Source organism: Lithobates pipiens, unplaced genomic scaffold, assembly GCF_037356315.1.
Source record: "Lithobates pipiens isolate NorthernLeopardFrog02 unplaced genomic scaffold, aLitPip1_a1.2 Scaffold_22, whole genome shotgun sequence".
Lineage (NCBI taxonomy): Eukaryota > Metazoa > Chordata > Amphibia > Anura > Ranidae > Lithobates > Lithobates pipiens.
The window spans coordinates 3,134,537-3,157,327 of record NW_027507784.1 but is presented as its reverse complement, the minus strand read 5'-3'; the positions used below and the strand labels follow the sequence as shown (position 1 = coordinate 3,157,327).

The window sequence follows — 22,791 nt, the reverse complement described above, 5'->3', positions numbered from 1 at the left end:
ATTTATGGCATGGGCATTGCAAAACATACAAAATGTTTGTTGTGGAACAGGTAATAAAGGACTTAATCTCAAACTCTTGGCTGTTATCCCAGTTTCTAAAGGTCTTTAACCAATCCACATATTTGCATGTGCCACAGTGGCCACATGGAAACATGCCGCTGACCCTGGGCTGATCGGTGAAGCCAACTTCAGACTGCACCAGTATATCATGGAGATTTTGAGCTCGTTTGGCCACCATAGATGTTTTTTTCTCCTATGACCTGCCCAGAACCAACGGCTTGCATCAGGACTGGCCAATGTTTACTAAGGATTGAATGTACATGATGCCATTGAGCTCCATATGGGGTAATGAATCTCACTGGCCCCAAAGTCTCCCGTTGTATCTTTTTCTGGGAGAGGAGTAAGTCTGATCGCTTCTTCTGACCTGTGATGCTATTGGCTTGCTTCAGAGTGCGATGGGGATATCCCCTCTCCCTGAATCACTGATAAAGTTGTTTTGATCCGGATTGATAATCCTCATCTTTTGAACAATTTTGCCGGATTCTCATAAACGGTCCAAGCGCTATACCCCATATCAATGACTTGAGGTGATGACTATCTGCTGGCATATTAGCTGCTGTTTCCTTTCTGAAGGTGCTAGTAGTCAATTTCCCACCCTCAAGTTGGATGGAGAGATCCAGGAAGGACAGTCGATGAGGATCAACGATGTACGTTAAATGTATGTTACGAGTATTGTTCTCAAGTTCAACCATGAACATATCCACTTCAGCACGGGTCCCGCCCACACCATCAGGACATCGTCGATGTACCTCAGCCAGGAAAGTGCATGGCACACACACACACATGTGTATTATATTTATTATATATAGATATATATATATATATATATATATATATATATATATATATATATATATATATATATATATATATATATATATATATAAACATATATCAGTTATATATTTCCATTCACAAAACCCTTTGCTCGCTAGTGCTGTGAGATTACTACTTTGTGATGTGTTTAACAAATTAGAATATTATGCCCATTAACAAGGGCCTCGTGCTGCTATAAATTTCAAAAAAAAAATATATATATATACACATCACAAAGTAGTAATCTCACAGCACTAGCGAGTAAAGGGTTTTGTGAATGGAAATATATAACTGATTTAAAGGTATAGCGCCAATTCTACCCAATTTTCTTTTCACATTTCCAATAGGCCCCATACGATTGGGGGGGGGGGCATATTAAGTAGAGGCAGCTCTTACCCTATATTATATTATTTTAGTATTACTCCATAGTGCAATCTCATCTCTTCTTCTTATATATATATATATATATATATATATACATATATATATATATATATATATACATATATACATGTGTATGATCTTCTTTACTTCGCTGCTATGGGCTCTAGCCCGAGATCTTTTTAGACCCTTCATGGTTTCTTGCATCGGGGCCCTGAAGGTTCTAGTTACACCACTGCCCCATAGAGTTCAATGGAGTTTGCGGTTCGGGGTCAAACTTTTCCCCTGTTCGGGAGTTCTGCTGTGAACCGAACAGAGGAGTGTGCAGCCCATCTCTAACCGGGACAAAGCGAGAAGGTGAAAGACCCAAGTACGGAACACAGACTAAGCTATTAAAATATGAGAGGAGATATAACCCTTCCACACTCCATACAAAACAAAATGCTATGACTTAGGAAACATTTTACATTGATCTCTATCACACTAAATGTCTATAGAATATATTTAGAGTCTCAAGCTAAGCGTTCTCCACATTTTAAGTCTCTGTGTTCCTTCAGCTTCTGGTCCAGAATCTTCTCAGAATGATCCTTCTCAGCCTGTTGCTGGCCTGGATGATGACGGCGGCCTCCACCGATTGAGATAATAATTGTAAATTCCCCAAAACTATTGACAGTGAGGAACGTGGAAGATAAAAAATCACTTGAGACACGCAGAAGAATGTGAAGATGAGAAGTAAGAAGAAGATTGTCCTCAGTGCAGTGACATGAGCCTGAAGATTTGGACGTGTTGATCCAGAGTCGTTATTCTTCACCCTCCAGACGTGTCTGAGCAGAAAGGAGGAAGTGAGGACCAGGCACAGAAGACTAAGGCAGAATGGAAGAATGACACCTAGGACGTTTGCAGACACATGATAGGAAAAAACTTTAGCTAACATGATAACAGAGGCTTTTGTACTGTTCACAGAAGATTGCATAATTCTTTCTTCATTGACAGCCCAGAAGCCCGGGACACTCACAATGAACACCCCAAGAGCTGTCAGGAATAGAAGGTGACTCAGGAAATTGGACACAATTCTCTTTAACCAGATGAAGAACCCATAGCTGAGATTGGTGATGGTGGTACAGTAATGAGCCGAGAGCCAGAAGGTCAACCAGAAGTTGTAATAGATTAGGAAGTAAGCTGATGTGTTTATAAATCCAAATACTTGTCTCATAAAAAAGATTTCCCGAGCCAAGACAGAGAGCATTGCCTGTAGGCTCAGCACACACTGGAGGAGAAGATTCACAATCCCCTTAGCCAGGAAGATCACATCGGTTGGACTCAACTTCCCTTTCTTTCTGATGATGTCCAGGTTACCCATCACAATACAAGTGTAAGAAGGGATTGCCAAGCCGAGTCCCAAGACTGAACAGACTAAAAAAGAGATGAAGTGTGAAGGCCACATGCTGAGGTTTGGTGTGATCTCCGGACAGAGATGACGGGACACGTCCAGTGATAGCAGACAGAATGATAGAATTAGAGTTGGAATTATGGAAATAGTCTTCAGAGATCCGTCTCATGATTGACTTTGCATACATGTGATGGATTTCATTTCAATGCTGACATCTAAAGCACGGAGCAACCCGTGTAATACCATCTCTGACTCATTTCCATTATAATGAAATAATTAACCAATTCAGAACTGACAGCTTTATGTCTCTTATTGACTATTATATACACTCAGCACTAGGGATGAGCCCGATGTTTGAGTCGAACCTAAGTTTAACTCGAATATTGGATGTTTGCCGAATAGCCAACAATTTGGGGTGTCAATTTGAAAGCTGCGGAACACCCTTTAAAAGTCTTTGGGAGAAATCAAAAGTGCTAATTTTAAAGGCTTACATGCAAGTTTTTGCCATAAAAAGTGTTTGGGGACCCGGGTCCTTTGTGGACATGTATCAATGCAAAAAAAGTTGTAAAAACTCCAGTTTTTTCAGGAGGAGTGATTTTAAGAATGCTGAAACAATAAAAATGACATATTCCTTTAAATATCGTGCCTGGGGGTGTCTATAGTATGCCTGTAAAGTGGCACATTGTTCCAGTGTTTAGAACAGTCCCTGCACAAAATGGCATTTGTCAAGGAAAAAAAAGTCATTTAAAACTGCTTGCGGCTGTAATGTATAGTCGGGTCTCGGCAATATAGATGAACATCATTGAGAAAAACAGCATTAGTCCCGTCCCGCCCCCCCCCCAGCCTATTACCAGGCTCTTTGGGTCAGGTATGGATATTAAGGGGAACCCTGCACCCAAATTTAGAAAGAAATATATAGTATATAGGGGCTCCCAGGCACTATATACTTTGAACAGAAGTATATATACTATATGGCCTGCCCTATATACTCTGCAGAAAAATGGGCCTTAGGTGCTGGTGGTGCCAGAACACCAGAAGAGTACCACAGTACCAGAAGATTTCACCTGACTTTCTGTCCCAATCACAAATGTTTTTTGAAAATGTGGGGTTTTTAGTGAAACAAGGATTGGGATAAAGCATACCAACTCTTACAGGAGAGAATTTCCCTTCCTAGGGGTAGATTTCATCTCACTTCCTGTTGTCGCCTTCCTTTTGCAAGTAGGAGATGTTTGTAAGTTGGATGCTTGAAAGTAGGGGCCTGCCCTATATGCTCTGCAGAAATTTGGGCCTAAGGTTTTGGTGTTGCCACAACACTGTAATCCCTCACAGTTACTCTTGGTGGGTGCAGGAACAGGCCCTGCTCTGATCTATTATATCAAGAATTGTAATTACATGCCCTTGTTAAACTGGGGCAGAAAAATTGGGCATTTGGTGGTGGTGGTGGTGGTGCCACAACACTGTAAGCCTTCACAGTTACACTTGGTGGGTGCAGGAACGGGCCCTGTTGTTAAATATTATATTTAAAAAAATGTAATTACATGCCCCTGTTAAACAGGGGCATAAAAATGTGGCCTTGGGTGGTAGTACCACAACACTATAACCCCTGACGGATTTTGTCCGAAACTGTTGCATACACACGGTCGGACAAAGTTGTTGAAAAATCCGACGTGATGACGTTATTTCGTTATGACGGCACTACGTTCACGCTAGTAGACAATAGCTTTGGTGTAGGAATTTGATCTGAGCATGCGTGGCACTTTGTCCGATCAGAATTCTCTACACATGATCGGAGTATGTCCGATCGGAGCATTTTGTCGTAAAATTTTACCAACAAGTTGGAAAACTTGGTCCGTCGGATTCCGTCCGATGTAGACCACACACAGTTGGAATATCCGACAAAACGGTCCGATCGGACACATTCCGTCGGAATCTCCGACCATGTGTATAAGGGCTTAGGCAGTGGTGGTGGTGACCTAAACCAAAAATATTGTTGGAAGCTAGCATCATCAAGATTGAGGAGGAATAGGATAGTCAGTCTTCAAGAGATCCCACATCCATAGAAGAATCAAACAGTTACATCAGCATCAGGTGCTTGATAACTGCTGCTGATCCAAGACTGATTCATTTTTATGAATGTGAGTATATCAACAGAGTCTGTGGACAGGCACACTCTATTATCCTTTACAAACCCTCCAACAGCACTGAATGTGTGCTCAGAAAAAATGATGGATGCAGAACAGGCCAGTAGCTCAATTGGATATTGAGAAAGTTCTGGCCAGTGGTCCATCCTCAAGACCCAGTAACCCAGTGGATGGTCTGTTGGAAAGGTCTCCATGTCTGCTCTTGCCCCTAGATATTTCTGCACCATGTAATGGAGACGCTGGCGATGGTCGCTTGAACCAATCAGACCTTGACGCTGAGGACTGAAAAATTGTCTAAAGGCATCGGTCAGCCGGCCACCTTCTCCACCGCTCTTCCTCTGACTGAACGAACCTCAGCAACACATTGACCAGCACCAGGAAATTGTAACCTCCCAGGGTCTGGAAACGCATTGCACAAACCTTTCTTCATGGCTTCCTGAAGATGTTTCATTCTCTGCTCCCTCTGCAAAGGCAGGAAGAAAGGAGGAAGGAAGATTGAAGAGGAAGGGAAATAGAAGAGGAAGGAAGATTTAAGAGGAAGGGAAATAGAAGAAGAAGAGGAAGGGAAGGGAGTAAGAACAAGATGTGTACAGACGTATCGACACAAAATGTACTTTGAGGCAATGTTACAACCTCAAAACAAGCATTTCCTATTTGGCATGTACCATAGTGCTGGCCTTATAGATAAAATGTGATTACTCTGAGTATTGTTATCTTTCTTCTTAGGTTCACTTGGTGTGGTCCACTTATTCGAATTCCAAGGGCCAGAGTAAAAGTGAACAAAAACCTTTTCAGATGATTTTGATATACATAACGGTACAAGGCAGGGGTGCCCCCTTTCCCCATTATTGTTTGTCTTGACTCTGGAGCCCCTCCTCTGTAGGGTCAGGGGAAATAAGGAAATAGTCAGGGTAGGAGTTGGTACAGAGGAACACAAAGTTTCAGCATGTGCTGATGACTTATTATTTTATCTATCAAAACCCCTGGAATCAGTGACATTACCCAGCCATGTTTCGTCTGCAGTAGCTACATCTCTGCAACACACATATCCTTTTGTATGGAAGGCAGATTCTCTATATTATTTAGGAGTACACGTTACATCCAATAAGAAATTACTGTATGAACATAATTATGGTGATTTATAGGTAAAGATAATGATGGACCCGCAGAGATGGAGAAGCTGCTCCCTAACATGGTTTGGTAGAGTTAATACACTAAAAATACCTATAAGCCCTTGTACACACGGTCAGAGATTTTGGCAGAAATTCCGACTGTGTGTGGTCTCCATCGGACTGTTTCTGTCGGAATATCCGACGGACCAACTTTTCCAACTTGCTCCTATCAGACATACTCCGATCATGTGTAGCCTACTCCGACGGACAAAGTGCCACGCATGCTCAGATCAAATTCCTAGACCAAAGCTATTGGCTACTAGCCTGAACGTAGTCCCTTCATAACGAAATAACGTCATCACGTTATGTACAATCGGATTTTCCGACAACTTTGTCTGACCGTGTGTATGCAACAGTTTCGGACAAAATCCGTCAGACAAAATCCAACGGATTTGGTTGTCACCTAGAACAATTTTACATTGATGTCTATGGAAACTAATTTCGCAACGCAACGTTGTAAACTCGCACAAGACCCTTTTTTTAACGCATCGCATTCAGAGAGGAATCTCAACGCATATATGTGAACGACCGTAATGAAAACCAATTACTTTTTGTATGCAAATCTAGTTTTTGCTTAACGCATCGCATTCGTTATCAACTCGCACAAGTGTGAACCGGCACTCAGTGAGCCATGACTTTTGTGTGGTTATGCTATAGTTCCCATGTATGCAGATCTGTTTGCTAGGAGCGTTAATGCAGTCGCCATGAGATGGCCAGTCTCTTGGTGAGGCATAAACGAACATCCCTAAAAGTGCAAACAGATCTGCTGTGTCCATGGGAAGGTTTCCACAGCCAATGGTCTTCCACCAACGTCTGTATGTGTGAATACCCTTGCGTATTACAGAATAACCAACCCTGGTGGACATCTGACAACATATATTAATAAAACTTCCCACAACAGGTAAGTATAACATTCAACTCTAATGACCCCACAGTGACTGCACACACAGAAAAGAGTGCCCGACCACCGTATCATAGGCCTGCTTACCAGATGGCAAGCACAAAGGGCGTTTGGCTGTAACCCAGCCAAGGCTTTTAGCTTGCACCGTTGACAACTGGGAACATACAGGGACCAGACTGTATAGCTGAAAATCACCCTAGGTGTGTCATTGAGTCCATAGCCGTACTTCAGTGATATGCTCAGTATGGGCTCAGAGGAAAGAAAAACTGACCATAGTGTGATACCGTCTTGAAAATGTATTAAAAAATGGTGTTGCACTTACATGTTAGTAGATTGAAAATGTTACCTGTCCCCATTGAAAACGTCACCTGTGACGAAACACATCTGGGAGGGCACGTATTGATGTCACCACGTTGCTTTAGAGGAGGACAGGCTCCTGTGTTTGCCAGCCAGCATTTGCATATTTATCCAAATATAAACCCAAACAATGGCACCTCCACGGACCACCAGGGTATTGCACGTGTAGAAAGAGACCTTTCAGAGATCAAGTTACTGGCATCTCCTTGACCAAAAATCATTGGTAAACCAGGGAAAGCAGCGACCATACGGAGCACACATCAGTTATGGGTTCTGATAGTTGTCTTTCACTACATGCTTCTGTCCTGCAACTATCCAATGTGTTGTATCCACATAGGAAGGACTGAGCAGTGGCGGCTGGTGATTTTTTTTTGGCGGGGCGGCAAACAACCACCTCCCCAAGAGGCTGACGGCACCTCTCCACCCCCCCCCCGCTCGCTCCCTGTCTGCCGGTCAGTCTGGCACTTACCCCATCTAGGGGGTGGGTAGCGGGTGGCGGGCAGCGTCAACTGTCCTCTCCTCCATCATGTCGGCTTCCAGCATGCGGCTCCTCCCCTCCTCCTAGGTGTCCAATTCAATTGGCTGTTCTTTCAGCCAATTGAGTGACGGGTCTCAAGACCTGCTTCCTGATTGGCCAGGAGAAGCGTCAGTGATACAATAGTGAATATTCATTCGGTGTTGTAACACACCTGTGTCGGCTCTGTTTGCATTCTGAGCACCCGGAGCCCATCCTATTTTGAAGCCTATTGGAGCCTCTAGCTCTAATCCGGTGTTTAAAAAAAAAACACCCCCCCTTGCATTGTGATTCATGCATCCGAGGTCCTGCAAGGGGCCAGACGCATGGATAGGGGGGGTCAAGGCATGTGAACACACCCAGCCCCTACCACTGCAGCCAAAGGCAGAGTAGTTGAGGGGCAGTAAAAACGCGACTCAACCCTGGGATTCTACTCTCCCCTACCACAAATATAAACAAGCCCTAAGGCTCGTGATTGTGGATCTGAATTGAGCTCTGTAAAAATACATTGACATTGTGAACTCTATGTCACAAATGGGACAAGGGATATCACAGGGCTGAGAAACCTGTCTTGGGCTCTCTGACATGAGTCCCAACTGCCTGGGTCTAGACACAACACTGAATGTCCCTAACAACTTTTCTGTGAAAAGGGGTTTGAAAGAAAGCCCTTGGTTTGAATATCTCTGCCATGCAACGAGTCAAAACACCCATCTGATATCCCTGTGTTATTAGGGAAACAGGTAACCAAAGATGGAAGACGATTTGCATCTGTCATCCTCCAATAATGAATACCTCGGTCTTCACAGAACACAAAGCCATCAACGCTGCCTAGGTGAACGAGTCAACAGAATGTCTTCTGCAGTGCAGATCCTCCTGATCGCTGTCAGTGTCCTACAACTCGGGATGGGGATTTCTTTGAACAGTTGTGTTCTGGTATTTAGCTTACAAAACCTGAAGAACGGGCTCAGTCTCAATCCAGCCAATCTGATCTACTCTGTCAAGGGGCTGGTGAACATCTTCCTGCTCTTGGTTCTGATGACAGAAAATTTAACAACTATACTTTGGACCAATTTGTTTTTCATCAGGGAACTACATTTAACGATTACTTTTCTGATGCTGAGCCCGATTTATTACAGCTATTGGCTCACCGGCTGGCTCTGCGCTCACTATTGTCTCAGCATCTCCAACTTCACTCATGAGCTCTTGGTTGGGTTTAAAAAAGTCCTCTTATTGTTCCTGCCTCAGGTTCTTATAATATCAGCAAGCATCTCATGTGTCTCGAGCGCCCTGTCCTTCTGGGAAATTCACACTTTATCTCAGGACCATCCTTCCACCAACAGTTCCCAGGACAATCCCGTCATCTCTGTCGTCTTCCTTATGCCCACAGCATGCAGGTTGGTGGCCACACTTCTGGGCTGTTGCCTGCCCTTCGTTCTTTCTCTGGTCTCCATTGTAGTCACAATGTCATCCCTTATAAGACATATGAAGAAAATGAAACAGAATTTCTCTGGAAATAAATGTCCCAACCTCCAAGTCCTCATCAACACAACAAGATCGATGATCCTGTTTCTTACTCTCTCCGTCATCTCTTATATTATCGACCTCCTTTTTATCACAACAACTATTTCTTCATACGACATGATGGTCGTCAGTCTTCTCTCAATCATGACTTTTCCTTTATGTGAAGCTGCTATCATCATCCAGGCCGTTCCTAAACTGAGGAAGATGATAGTGGAGAAGGTCTACGCTGGGACGCGGTGGAGCGTGGAGACTTAAAATCGCACCTTTTGGATAAAGACATCTGTATTAAAACGCTCGACTTTCTCTAGTTATTGTCACTGGAATGTGGTAAAGAAGTGGTGTTGCGCTCCACAAAGAAACTAAATTAATTCAATAAATACCTAGATAGTGATAACAAATAGTGAATAAATAATTGCATACACGATCTAAAATACACTCTATGCGATTTATTTCAGATCAATTATTTCAAATGTGCAACCTATTTAAAGTATATCAATGCCATTTAAGCATTATAGAAACCATTATAATGTGACCAGTATAAATATTCCAAATCCAGGTAGTACAAATATTCCTAATAAAGTGCAAGTGAAAATAGGTAGTGAAATCACAAATAGTGATAATGAAGATACAAGAAGTATAAAATCCAAAATGTGTCTCAATCCATAAAGTGCATCCAGTAAAACAAATATTAAAAATTAAAAGAATATAATAAATGAATAAATAATAAAGATAAAAATAAAAAAGCACAATCCAAAAAACATAATTCTTATGCCGCGTACACACGACAGGACTTAAGTCCGACAGACTTTCGACGGAGTTCTGACGGACTTTTCCGAATGAGCGGACTTGGCCACACACAATCACACCAAACTCCGACGGATTCGAACGTGAAGACGTACGACTGGACTAGAATAAGGAAGTTCATAGCCAGTAGCCAATAGCTGCCCTAGCGTCGGTTTTTGTCCGTCGGACTAGCATACACACGAGCGGATTTCTCGGTAGGAACTGGGTCCGGCAGAGTTCTGGCAGAAAAATTTGAAGCATGTTCCATTTCTAAAGTCTGTCAGACTTTTGCGAAGCAAAAGTCCGTTGCAGCCCACACACGATCGAATAGTCTGCCGGAATCATTCCGTCGGACTTTGGATGTTGAAAAGTCCGCTCGTGTGTACGGGGCATTAGAGTGTCTCTATTTATAGAAAAAAAGGCAATCCATATCAAGCCATGCAATAGGTGAGTCCAAGACAGGTGCTCACACACTGAGTGCAGTGGGTACCTTACCTCACTGCTGTCAGTTAAACAGCAATACGTTCCAATGGTTAGAATGTATGTTCTCAGCTGGTCCCTGATGAAGTCACGTAGAAGAAGTACAAAATCCAAAATGTGTCTCAATCCATAAAGTGCATCCAGTAAAACAAATATTAAAAATTAAAAGAATATAATAAATGAATAAATTAATAAATAATAAAGATAAAAATAAAAAAGCACAATCCAAAAAACTGAATTCTTAGAGTGTCTCTATTTATAGAAAAAAAGGCAATCCATATCAAGCCATGCAATAGGTGAGTCCACACTGTGCTATATAATAGACTAGTTCCGTGGATGAAAGCAGGGGATAATTCCACCGGTGATCTCCCAGATCCTCAAGACAGGTGCTCACACACTGAGTGCAGTGGGTACCTTACCTCACCGCTGTCAGTTAAACAGCAATACGTTCCAATGGTTAGAATGTATGTTCTCAGCTGGTCCCTGATGAAGTCACGTGATCAATGACGTTCTCAGCTGGTGCAGACACCCCAGGCAATCCCCTCTAGGTACTCAGCCATGGACCATAAATCGCAACCAAAAAAAGAGAAGGGGCTCCAATAGTGAAGTAATGCTAGAGAGACTTTATTATAAAAAGGACATAGTCCTGGGTACTCACATTTAGTAGCACAATTATAAGCGAAAGCTACAGCTAAAAAACAAACAAACTCCTTGTTCGTACCCCGGACGTCGCTTCCGGTATCCTCCTAAGCCAATCCTACGCGTATCGTCATTGATCACGTGACTTCATCAGGGACCAGCTGAGAACATACATTCTAACCATTGGAACGTATTGCTGTTTAACTGACAGCAGTGAGGTAAGGTACCCACTGCACTCAGTGTGTGAGCACCTGTCTTGGACTCAACTATTGCATGGCTTGATATGGATTGCCTTTTTTTCTATAAATAAAGACACTCTAAGGCCGCGTACACACGGGCGGATTGTCTGCCCAACTTAGTCCGCTGAACCGTGTTTCAGCGGACAATCCGCTCGTGTGTGGGCTTCAGCGGACTTTTTCAGCGGACAGTCTGGCGGACTAAGTCTTTCGGAATTTCCGTAATTTTGTCCGTCCAAACTTGGTTTTGTCCGTCCAAACTTGGTTTCAGCGGACAGTCCGCTCGTGTGTAGGCAAGTTGGACGGACTAAGTATGGCGCATGCTCAGAAAGGATTTACACGGCCGTTGCATTGCAGTGTACTGGACGTCGTATTTCTAGTCCCGTCGTAAGTGCTGTACACGTCATTGCGCAAGCTTTCAGCGGACTGTCTGTTCATCGTGTGTGGTCAAGTCCGTTCATTCAAAAGTTGAACGGACTGTCTGTCGGATTGTCTGACGAACTTAGTTGGGCAGACAATCCGCCCGTGTGTACGCGGCCTTAGAATTCCTTTTTTTGGATTGTGCTTTTTTATTTTTATTTTTATCTTTATTATTTATTCATTTATTATATTCTTTTAATTTTTTATATTTGTTTTACTGAATGCACTTTATGGATTGAGACACATTTTGGATTTTATACTTCTTGTATCTTCATTATCACTATTTGTGATTTCACTGCCTATTTTCACTTGCACTTTACTAGGAATATTTGTACTACCTGGATTTGGAATATTTATACTGGTCACATTATAATGGTTTCTATAATGCTTAAATGGCATTGATATACTTTAAATAGGTTGCACATTTGAAATAATTGATCTGAAATAAATCGCATAGAGTGTATTTTAGATCCTGTATGCGATTATTTATTCACTATTTGTTATCACTATCTAGGTATTTATTGAATTAATTTAGTTTCTTTGTGGAGCGCAACACCACTTCTTTACCACTATCATAATCTGAGGGGAGGGTTTGCACCTCTGTCGGTGTTTTGCTGCAACCATATTAGCTCTCTTGTTTAGCCATTGTAGCGCGAGAGGATAACCAATAATTACTATTGTCACTGGAATGTTTTGTCTCCTGAATAAATTATCTATACAGGCTACAACTGCCGACTTCCCTTTCTAAAAATAAATGTTGAATAGAAGGAGCACAACATCAAAACTGTATAGAGCCACAAAAAAATTCTCAAATAGTTAAAAAACCAATGCATTTCAGGGTTCCAATTGGCTCTAAACATCTAGAGTTATAAAATATCAAATAATAGTGGCATTTTCTATGATCCTGAGGTTGTTTCGGATAGTCTGTTCAGCACCCATGCATGTGAACAAGTACATTAAAGTGGTTGTAAACCCTTACAAACCACTTTGACCTACAGGTAAGCCTAGATTAACCCTTTCATGACTAAGCCTATTTTTGGCATTTGGTGTTTACAAGTTAAAATCCATATTTTTTTTTTTTCTAGAAAATTACTTGGAACCCCCAAACATTATATATATATATATATATATATATATATATATATATATATATTTTAGCAGAGACTCTAGAGAATAAAACGGCGATTGTTGCAATATTTTATGTCACACGGTATTTGCGCAGCGGTGTTTTAAACGCAACTTTTTGGGAAAAGGGACACTTTCATGAATTAAAAAAAAAAACGAAACAGTAAAATTAGCCCAATTTTTTTTGCGTAATGTGAAAGATAATATTACGCCGAGTAAATAGATACCAAACATGTCACACTTTATAATTGCACGCACTCGTGGATTGATGACAAAGTACCTAAAAATCTCAATAGGCGACGCTTTAATTTTATTTTTTTTACGTTTACCAGGTTAGCGTTGCAGAGGAGGTCTAGTATTAGAATTATTGCTCTCGCTCTGCCAATCGTGGCGATACCTCACATGTGTGATTTGAACACCGTTTACATACGCGGGCGCGACTTCCGTATGCGTTTTCTTTGCTTCGTGAGCTCGCGGGGACAGCGGGCGTTTTAAAAAAAAAAAATATTTTTTAATTTATTTAATTTATTTGAAAATGAATAAATCATTTTAAAAATAAAAATAAAAAATGTATCACTTTTATTGCTGTCACAAGGAATGTAAACATCCCTTGTGACAGTAATAGGTGGTGACAGGTACTCTTTATGGAGGGATCAGGGGTCTAAAAGACCCCCCAGCCCTCCTTTACACTTCAATGTATTCAGATCATTGAAAACGGCGATTCTGAATACCGTATATATTTTTAAAACCGGCGCCATTGGCAGCCGAGTAAACGGGAAGTGACGTCATGACGTTGCTTCCGTGTTTACTATGAGGAGACTGAAACGAAGCTGCTTACGGCTTCGTTCCAGTTCCTCCCCAGCAGCCGGAGGCGTCGGATGTGGAATCGGTGCTCCCGATCGAGCGGGAGCACCGGCAAAAGCGGCGGGAGGCGGCGGGGGGGGGGACGTCCCCTCCCGCTCCTCCCGCATAACAGCCGAGCGGCTTTTATCCGCTTCGGTTGTTATGGCTGGAAAGCCAATCGCTCGCTGAAAAAAACGGTACCGGGATGATGCCTACACTTGCGGGCATCATCCCGGTATACCCCCTGGAAGCCGAGTACGCACATCTGCGTACGCTCGGCGGGAAGGGGTTAAGGCTTACCTGTAGGTCCAAGAAATATCTCCTAAACCTACACTGTTTAGGAGATATTTGCCAAAAGACAGGCACCGCTGTCTACGGCGCATACGCACTGAACGTGCCCGTGTTAATGGACGATATGCCGCGAGTGGTGGCTCCTGTGCGCATGCGTGACGTCATCGCTGCTCCGAATGACAGCGCCGGAGCAGCGAGACCCACCAAGAAGATGGAGGCTCCGTACACAAGGGAACAGTAGTGACTTCGCTGGTTCCTGTGTCAGGTAAGTGACACATAATGGACTACTATGCGATGCGATGTGATGCGATGTGATGCGATGCATAGTAGCCCATTATGCTTTACCTTTGCAGGGAATCAAAGAGGAAGTAACGCCCATCAGGGTTTACTTCCTCTTTAAGACCTGATGAAGGAAACCTCAAAAAACATTGGCTTGTCATGTGTTGACCTCTTAGTTAAAGTATTGAATAGTAATATAAAAGAATCAATAAGCACTTACATGTCAAATTATAAAGATGCTCTACACAGATTCACAAAGGGATGTTGCCAACGTCAAAGCCATATTTCCAGGAGTGTTACAAGTCCATGCTGCGCAAGCCAACCGGGAGCCGAGGAGGAAGCCGGCTATGTCCTATAGAGGAGAGCATTGCCCTGTACACGCGGTCGGAAAATTCCGATTGAAAAGATTATGTTGTTGGAAAATCGTGTGTGGGCTCTATCGGACTTTTTCCATCTGAAATTCCGACGGAAAAAAAATTTGAGAGCTGGATCTAAAAAAATTTCCGACAAAAAAAATCCGATCTGACTTTTTCCAATCGTTTGTAGAGAATTTTCAATCGGACAAAGTGCCACGCATGCTCAGAACAAATTATGAGACCAAAGCTATTGGCTACTAGCCTGAACGTAGTCCTGTCGTAACGAACGAACATCATCACGTTCCGAACGATCGGATTTTCCGACAACTTTGTCCGACCGTGTGTATGCAACACCAGTTTAGGACAAAATCCGTTGGAAAAAATCCGATGGATTTTGTGGTCGGAATGTCTGACAGTGTGTACAAGGCATAACAAGCTGCTCGTGGACGACGGCTCGTGGCGTCAGTGCTGGCCGGGAAACACAACGCGTTTCAGAGCATGCGTGAAGTCCATGAGGCACATGCGCGCTCCTTTCTCAAGTGTGGCCTCTGCTTGGAGGACTGCTCCTTGATCCTACTCCCCCTTGTTCCTGATCCCAGTTCTGGTCCTCCATTCCGATCTGCTTTCTGCACCTGCAGTTTGCTCCTGGTTTTCTGTGTTCCCCATTTGTATATAATTATTTTACTAGTCAGGCTTTCTGTTGCTCTCTTTTAGTTGGGTATTTTGTCGCTGGATTTTTGGTGGTGCACTTACATCTTTATGTTTGCTGTTTTCTGATGTTTGGATGGATTTTGGTTTCACTGTAAATAAATCTAATTTTAAATATATATATAGCCTGATCTCAGTTTCCTGAATGTAGCCACTCAGATACGGCCATCCCTGCTGCTGCCTCCAGGCAGTATTCTTCTACAAGTAGCCAGTAATGTACTAGCAATTGCTAGATTTGGGCCTTCCCCTAGTTCAGTTCGCACCAGAATTCCTGAGCATGGAAAGTGTTCGGACCCGAACCGTGAACCATATTAAAGCCTATGGGGCCCGAACTTGAAAAATCAAAAGTCTCAATTTTTGAAGGCTTATATTCAAGTTATTGGCCATAAAAAGTGTATGGGGGCCCGGGTACTGCCCCAGGGGGACATGTATCAATGCAAAACATTTTTTTTTAAATATCATTTTTAACCACTACAATACAGGGCACTTTCACCCCCTTCCTTCCCAGCCCAATTTTCAGCTTTCAGCGCTCTAGCGCTTTCAATGACAATTGCGCGGTCGTGCTACACTGTACCCAAATGAAATTGTAATCATTTTGTTCGCACAAATAGAGCTTTATTTTGGTGTTATTTATTCACGACTCCGTTTTTTTTTTTTTTGCGATATAAGCGCAAAAATAGCGGAAATTTGGAAAAAAAACAATATTTTCTTTTTTCTATTTGAAAAGAAATCCAATAAAATCAAATGTTGTCATAAATTTAAGGCAAAATGTATTCTGCTACATGTTTTTGGTAAAAAAAATTCTGTTAAGTGTATAATAATTGGTTTGTGTGATCACGGACATATGTACGCAAATGATCATGTACATATGTGTGCAGGTGATCACGTACATATGTGTGCAGATAATCATTGGGACATGTGATTGTAGTGGGACATATGTGGGGGACATGTTTTTATTATTAGGGACATGTGTTTTTATTATTTGGGGACATGTATGTTTTGGGGACATGTGTGTTTTGGGGACATATGTGGGGACTGCGTTTGTACTGTGTGGTGTGTTGTGTGTTTACACTACACTGATGATCAGTGAGTAAAAAGCTGCAAAAAGCAGCCCATACTCACTGATCATCAGCCGGCTGCAGCGTTCTGCTCTCCTCTCCTCAGCGGTGACTTCCGTGTGAGGAGAGGAGAGCCGATTGCCTAGCAACCGGCTGTCTGTTTACATCACATGACGGCCGTGATTGGACACGGCCGTCATGTGATCAGGAGGGCCAATCACAGAGCCCTCCTGCCGATCTGAGATGTGCCGTGTCTGGGTGACACGAGCACATCGGGATCGCGCCGCTGCGCGGGCGCGCGCGCGCGCGCGATCCCGCTACTCCTGAAGGACGTTCCTGAACGTCCTATCAGGAGTAGACGGCTCCCACCCGGCCGTATATATGCATTGGCCGGGTGGGAAGTGGTTAAAGGAGAAGTGATTTTAATGATGCTTAAAGTGAAACAATCAAATAAAAAATTCCTTTAACCACTTCCGGACCGCCCACTGCACATTTACTGCGGCAGGGTGACCCGGTTGTGAAAAACAATGTACCTGTGCATTGTTCCTATCTACCAGGTCCGGGGCGCACGCCCAGTGCCCCACTCCCACTGTGATAGGACACAGCGGGAGCCAATCAGCGGTTCAGGAGGACGTGGTATACTCCAGGACTTGCTCATCGTTGACAGGAGAGACAGAAACAAGCCAGACGGCCGTTCTGTCAGAAAGGGAATTGGAGATCTTGTGTTTCTGCTAAGCAGAAAAACGGACCTCTGTTTTCCTCCAGTTAAGCCATCCCCCATACAGTTAGAAAGCACCACCTAGGGCAGTGATGGTGAACCTTGGCACCCCAGATGTTTTGGAACTACATTTCCCATGATGCCCATGCACTCTGCAGTGTAGTTGAGCTTCATGGGAAATGTAGTTCCAAAACATCTGGGGTGCCAAGGTTCACCATCACTGACGAAAGCACCACCTAGGGGCACACTTATCCATTTGCTTGCCCCTGATGTTAACCCCATTCTCTGCCAGTGCCATTTTGTAAGCACTGATCACTATATTTAGGTCCCCAAAAAAGTGTCACTCAGTGTCATATTTGCCCCCCCCCCAACATCACAGCCCCACTAAAAATCGCTGATCACCACCATTACTAATAAAAATGCCATAAAAATGTCCCATAGTTCGTAGATGCGACGCGATAACGTTTGCGCAAACCAATCAATATACGCTCATTGGGGATTTTTTTTTACCAAAAATGTGTAGCACAATACAAACTGGCCTAAACGGATGAAAAATTTGATTTTTTTTTCCTCATTTTTTTTATTGGATGTGTTTTAGAGCAAAAAGTAAACAAAATAGCTTTTTTTTTTTCAAATTTTCACTCTTTTTTTGTTTATAGCGCAAAAAATAAAAACCGCAGAGGTGATCAAATACCACCAAAGGAAATCTCTATTTGTGGGGAAAAAAAAGGACATACATTTTATTTGGGTACAGCGTTGCACGACCACGTAAATGTCAGTTAAAATAACGCAGTGCCGTATCCCAAAAAATGGCCTGGTCATGATGGTGGTGAAATTTTTCCGGGGCTGAAATGGTTACCTATAGTACCTAGAGGGGGGGGGCTCAGTCTGCCTGTAAAGAGGCGCATCTGTACTGTGTATAGAACCTGCTGCAGCAAAACTAACATACTGTATATAAAGAAAAAAAAAGACATTTAAATTGATATTCCCAGCTGCAAGCCTTTGCCGGCAATACAAAAATGTTAAAAAAATGGTGTTGCCCACCCCCCATTCACACCTTTGGGTCTGACATGGAACCCCACACCAATATTTATAAAAGAAAACACCGTGGGCCCCCCCCCCCCAAAAAAAATCCATGCCAGACCCTTATCAGAGCACGCAGCCTGGAAGCCCAGGAAAGGGGGAGGAGCAAGCAAGCTGGGTAGGTGTCTTTATTGGGCCAGTGCCACCAGGTGATGTTGCCATGTGGCTCTGCCCCTTTACCGATTTAAGGACTGTCAGGTGGTAGAGCAGGCAGCTGGTGATAAGCCCTCATTGCAGGTGGAGCTTTTTTTTTTTTCAGGTTTGGCGGGCGTCATGATTGACGATGGATCTACATCGGGTGACATTGTTTTTTTTTTATTTTTAATAAAGGAATTTTACACTTTTTTGGGGCAAATGAGTAGGGGTACAATGTACCCCTATTCATTCACATAGGGTGGGGGTCTGGGGGCAGGGGGCTTCCAGATTCCGATAAGCCCCCTTCCCCTAGACCCCCACAACCACCTCCCAGGGTTGTGAGGAAGAGGCCCTTGTCCCGATCAAGATAGGGACAAGGTGATTTTTGGGTGGGGGGGCAGAGCCCTCCCTGGCACAAAGCACTCCTCCACGTTGAGAGCATGTGGCCTGGTATGGTTCAGGAGAGGGGGGCGCTCGCTAGTCCCCTCCCTTTCCTGGCCTGCCAGGCTGCGTGCTGAGATAAGGGTCTGGTATGGATTTTGGGGGGGAGGACCCTATGCTGTTTATTTTTTTTATTTTGGCGTGGGGGGTTCCTCTTAAAATCCTTGCCAAACCTAAGGGGCCGGGTATGGATTAGGGGGGGGGAGGGAGACCCCACACTTTGTTTTTTCAAATGTTTCTATAAAATCTTATAGAATCCTGTGTGTTTGCTAATGCTGTGTGCTCCTGTCTCTGTGATTTATATAAAATAAATTGCTGTGTATATATGATTGTAGAGCGCCGCTCACGTGACCGGCCGGCTCTCTCCTCCTCTCGTCCTGACTGAGATCTTTCTAACATCATTCAGTGCGTGTATGGTGTATGTGAGCACATCCCCACAGAAAGAAAGAGCCGGGGCATGCTGCTTTACATCAGCGTGTGGCACAAGTAAATGCCGGGCATGAGGGAAAAAAAACACTAAAAAGTGCAGCACTAACTTACTAATCAATAACACAATAATGGTGGAATCCTCTAATGTATGGAAATCTACATAATCTTCTATATTAGCACAATACCGATCTCTGTGATATGTAACGCCACATATAATTCTCATGTAGCGGTCATAACCCTCAATGGGGCAGCCTTGACTTTTGGGCTTATCGGTCACCCTCGCTTGGCTTGTTCTTTCAGGTCTAGGGGTTCCCAGGGTTAGTACCCAACGAATTTGGACGCTGACACCATTATAGTCCTTTAGAAAGGTTTTTATTTGCAGGGGTAACATCCAACAAACACCGTCTCGTATGGGAACAGAGGGCAAGAGTGAAGAAACTCAGGCACCTTGAACTGCTAATCATTAGAAAGTCTCCAATACAACCCAGAGAGTAGCCACTCACAGCTGAGCGCTTCAGGGCTGTACATATCTCTAGCCAGAGATTATGGCAGTCAGCACTTGGATCCGGAACTTGGAAAGTCTCTGACCTTGAATAAATTTGCAACCGAAAATGTGAACAGGAACCTTTCCTCAGTACCTGGAACGTTCTCTGTCTCCTTGGCAGTACTGGAAAAGCGTGGATTTGTTAGTGTCCTTGACAATCCAGCAACCAGGCAATTCTTGGGATGCCCATCGGTGCTGTCTTATCAGTGCCCATAAGTGCCACCCCAGTGCCCATCAGTGCTGTCTTATCAGTGCTTATAAGTGCCACCTCAGTGCCCATCAGTGCAGTTTATCAGTGCCCATCAGTGCTGTCTTATCAGTGTCCATAAGTGCCGCCTCAGTGCCCATTGCAGTTTATCATTGCCCATCAGTGCTGCCTCATCAGTGCAGCTTATCAGAGCCCATAAATGCAGCCTCATCAGCTCCACCCCAGTGCCCATCAGTGCTGTCTTATCAGTGCCCATAAGTGCCACCCCAGTGCCCATCAGTGCTGTTTTATCAGTGCTTATAAGTGCCACCTCAGTGCCCATCAGTGCAGTTTATCAGTGCCCATCAGTGCTGTCTTATCAGTGCCCATAAGTCCTGCCTCAGTGCCCATTAGTGCAGTTTATTTATGCCCATCAGCGCTATTTTATCAGTGCCAACTCAGTGCCGCCTCAGTGCCCATCAGTGCAGTTTATCATTGCCTATCAGTGCTACCTCATCAGTGCAGCTTATCAGTGCCCATAAGTGCCACTTCAGTGCCCATCAGTGCAGTTTATCGGTGCTGTCTTATCAGTGCCTATTGGTGCTGTCTTATCAGTGCCCATCAGTGCAGTTTATTAGTACCCATCAGTGCTGTCTTGTCAGTGCCCATAAGTGCCACCTCAGTGCCCATCAGTACAGTTTATCATTGCCCATCAGTGCTACCTCACCAGTGCAGTTTATCAGTGCCCATAAGTGCCACCTCTGTGCCCATTAGTGCTGCCTCTGTGCCTATAAGTGCCAGCTCTGTGCCCATAAGTGACGCCTTAATGCTCATCAGTACAGTTTATCATTGCCATTAGTGCTACCTCACCAGTGCAGTTTATCAGTGCCCATAAGTGCTGCCTCCGTGCCCACAAGCACCCCTAAGTGCTGCCTCTGTGCCCATAAGTGCCACCTATTTGTGCCCATCTCTGCTGCAGGGATTGTTAGGAGAGCCACCCAATGATACAGAGCAGCAATCTCCTGGTTTGACAGATCGTGTATGTGAAACTCTGGGTGATGTAAGGTCCCGCCTCCTTGACCAGCATTGTGATAGACAGCACACAGGTCCAATGCCTGTCAAGGAGGCGGGTCTTTACAACAGCTGGAGTTTCACATACATGATCTGTCACACCGGGAGATCACCGCTCTGTGTCATTGGGCAGCTCTCCTAACAATCCCATGTAGTATGGCAGGTGGGTGGATGGTTGGCGAGCAGGTGGCCGACGGAAGTACATCCCTGCTTGCCGTAGATAGAACTACAAGTGGGGAGTGACAAGGCCGCTGGCTGAGAGTACAGCAGGAATAGCAGCCAGCGGTCTTACAAACAGGAAACCACAGGGCAGTAACGTTTTTTCTGTAAAGTCAGCAGGCTACTACAGAGGAACTACAGAGCTCAGAAGAAGATGGATGGCATAGCTGATGAAGGTAAGAGATCAGCAACAAGAAAATAGAAAAAAGTCTTTGCCCGGAGTTCTGCTTTAAGTAAATAAAAAGAAAAGTCCATAAATCCATCAGACCAGGACAGTACAAAACTCAGTAGAGGAAAGTAAACTAACTAAGGAAAGTAAACAGTCCTAAGTGTTTAGTAAAAAGTATGGCGAGTTTTTTTTGTTAGTCACAATTCCCAAATCCCAAAAGATGGTGGGACTGTGACATGATAAGGGGCGGGGACATCACGCAGTGACCCCGCCCATTGTCCCTATATAAGTCGCTGCACAACGCGTCCCTGTCATTACAGCCAGAGACAGCGTCGAGTCAATATCTCAAGGAAGAAGAAGACAAGAAGAAGAGAAGAGAAGGCGGCGACGGTGACGGCGCGGACAGAAGACCGGGCCACCGCTAGTAAAAGAGCTGGAAGAAGGAGCAGAGAGCCCGTCAAGAAGAACCGAAGAGGGAGACAAGACCCCCGAAGTCCGAAGAAGTCCGAAGAAGAGGCGGCGGCGACAGTGACAGCGACAAGACCGGGACACTGCTAGTAAAAGAGCTATAGGAAGAAAGTGGAGGCCCAGCAAGAAGAACCGAAGAGGGGGACAAGACCCCGAAGTCAGAAGAAGACCCCCGGTCGGCGGCAGCGATGAAGAAGAAAGCCGGGCTCCTCCGCTAGTAAAAGAGCTAGCAGAATATAGCGGAGTCCGGCGAGAAGACCCCCCAAAACGGAAGAAGACCCCCGGAGCTGTGCAATAAATTATTTTTAAACCTTGTGTTGTGTCTTATTTACATTTTTTTCAGCAGGTGAATGGGTAGGGGTACATTGTACCCCATACTCATTCACATAGGGTGAGGGGCCGGTATCTGGGGGCCCCCCTTATTAAAGGGGGCTCCCAGATTACTATAAGCCCCCCACCCGCAGACCCCGACAACCAGCGGCTAGGGTCGTCGGGAAGAGGCCCTTGTCCTCATCAACATGGGGACAAGGTGCTTTGGGGTGGCACCCCAAAGCACCCCCCCATGTTGAGGGCACGTGGCCTGGTACAGCTCAGGAGGGTTGCGCGCTCGCTCATCCCCACCCCCTTTCCTGACCGGCCGCTCTGCGTGCTCAGACAAGGATCTGATATGGGCTTTGGGGAGGACCTCACGCCGTTTTTTCAGCGTAGGGCTTCCCTTTTAAGTCCATACCAGGTGACGGGGCTAGCGAGGTGTCATTGAATTGAATTCCTTCACTAGTCCCGTCTACCTGGAGCCACGTTCAAAATGAATGGACTTTCCTCCGTGTGTGGGCAAGTGCGTTCATTTCAAAAGTCC

The 22,791-nt window shown here is 44.3% G+C and overlaps 1 protein-coding gene across 1 annotated transcript; it reads right to left on the bottom strand.

The window, feature by feature from the left end:
- Positions 1–1,810: 1,810 nt before the first annotated feature.
- Positions 1,811–2,617, bottom strand: LOC143925219 (taste receptor type 2 member 7-like). Its single transcript, XM_077449814.1, has one exon. The coding sequence runs from the start codon at positions 2,615–2,617 to the stop codon at positions 1,811–1,813; it is 807 nt and encodes a 268-aa protein (XP_077305940.1).
- Positions 2,618–22,791: the final 20,174 nt, after the last annotated feature.

Excerpts from the sequence above, each read along its gene's own strand:
- LOC143925219 (XM_077449814.1), bottom strand. The coding sequence starts at position 2,617 with ATGGGTAACCTGGACATCATCAGAAAGAAAGGGAAGTTGAGTCCAACC.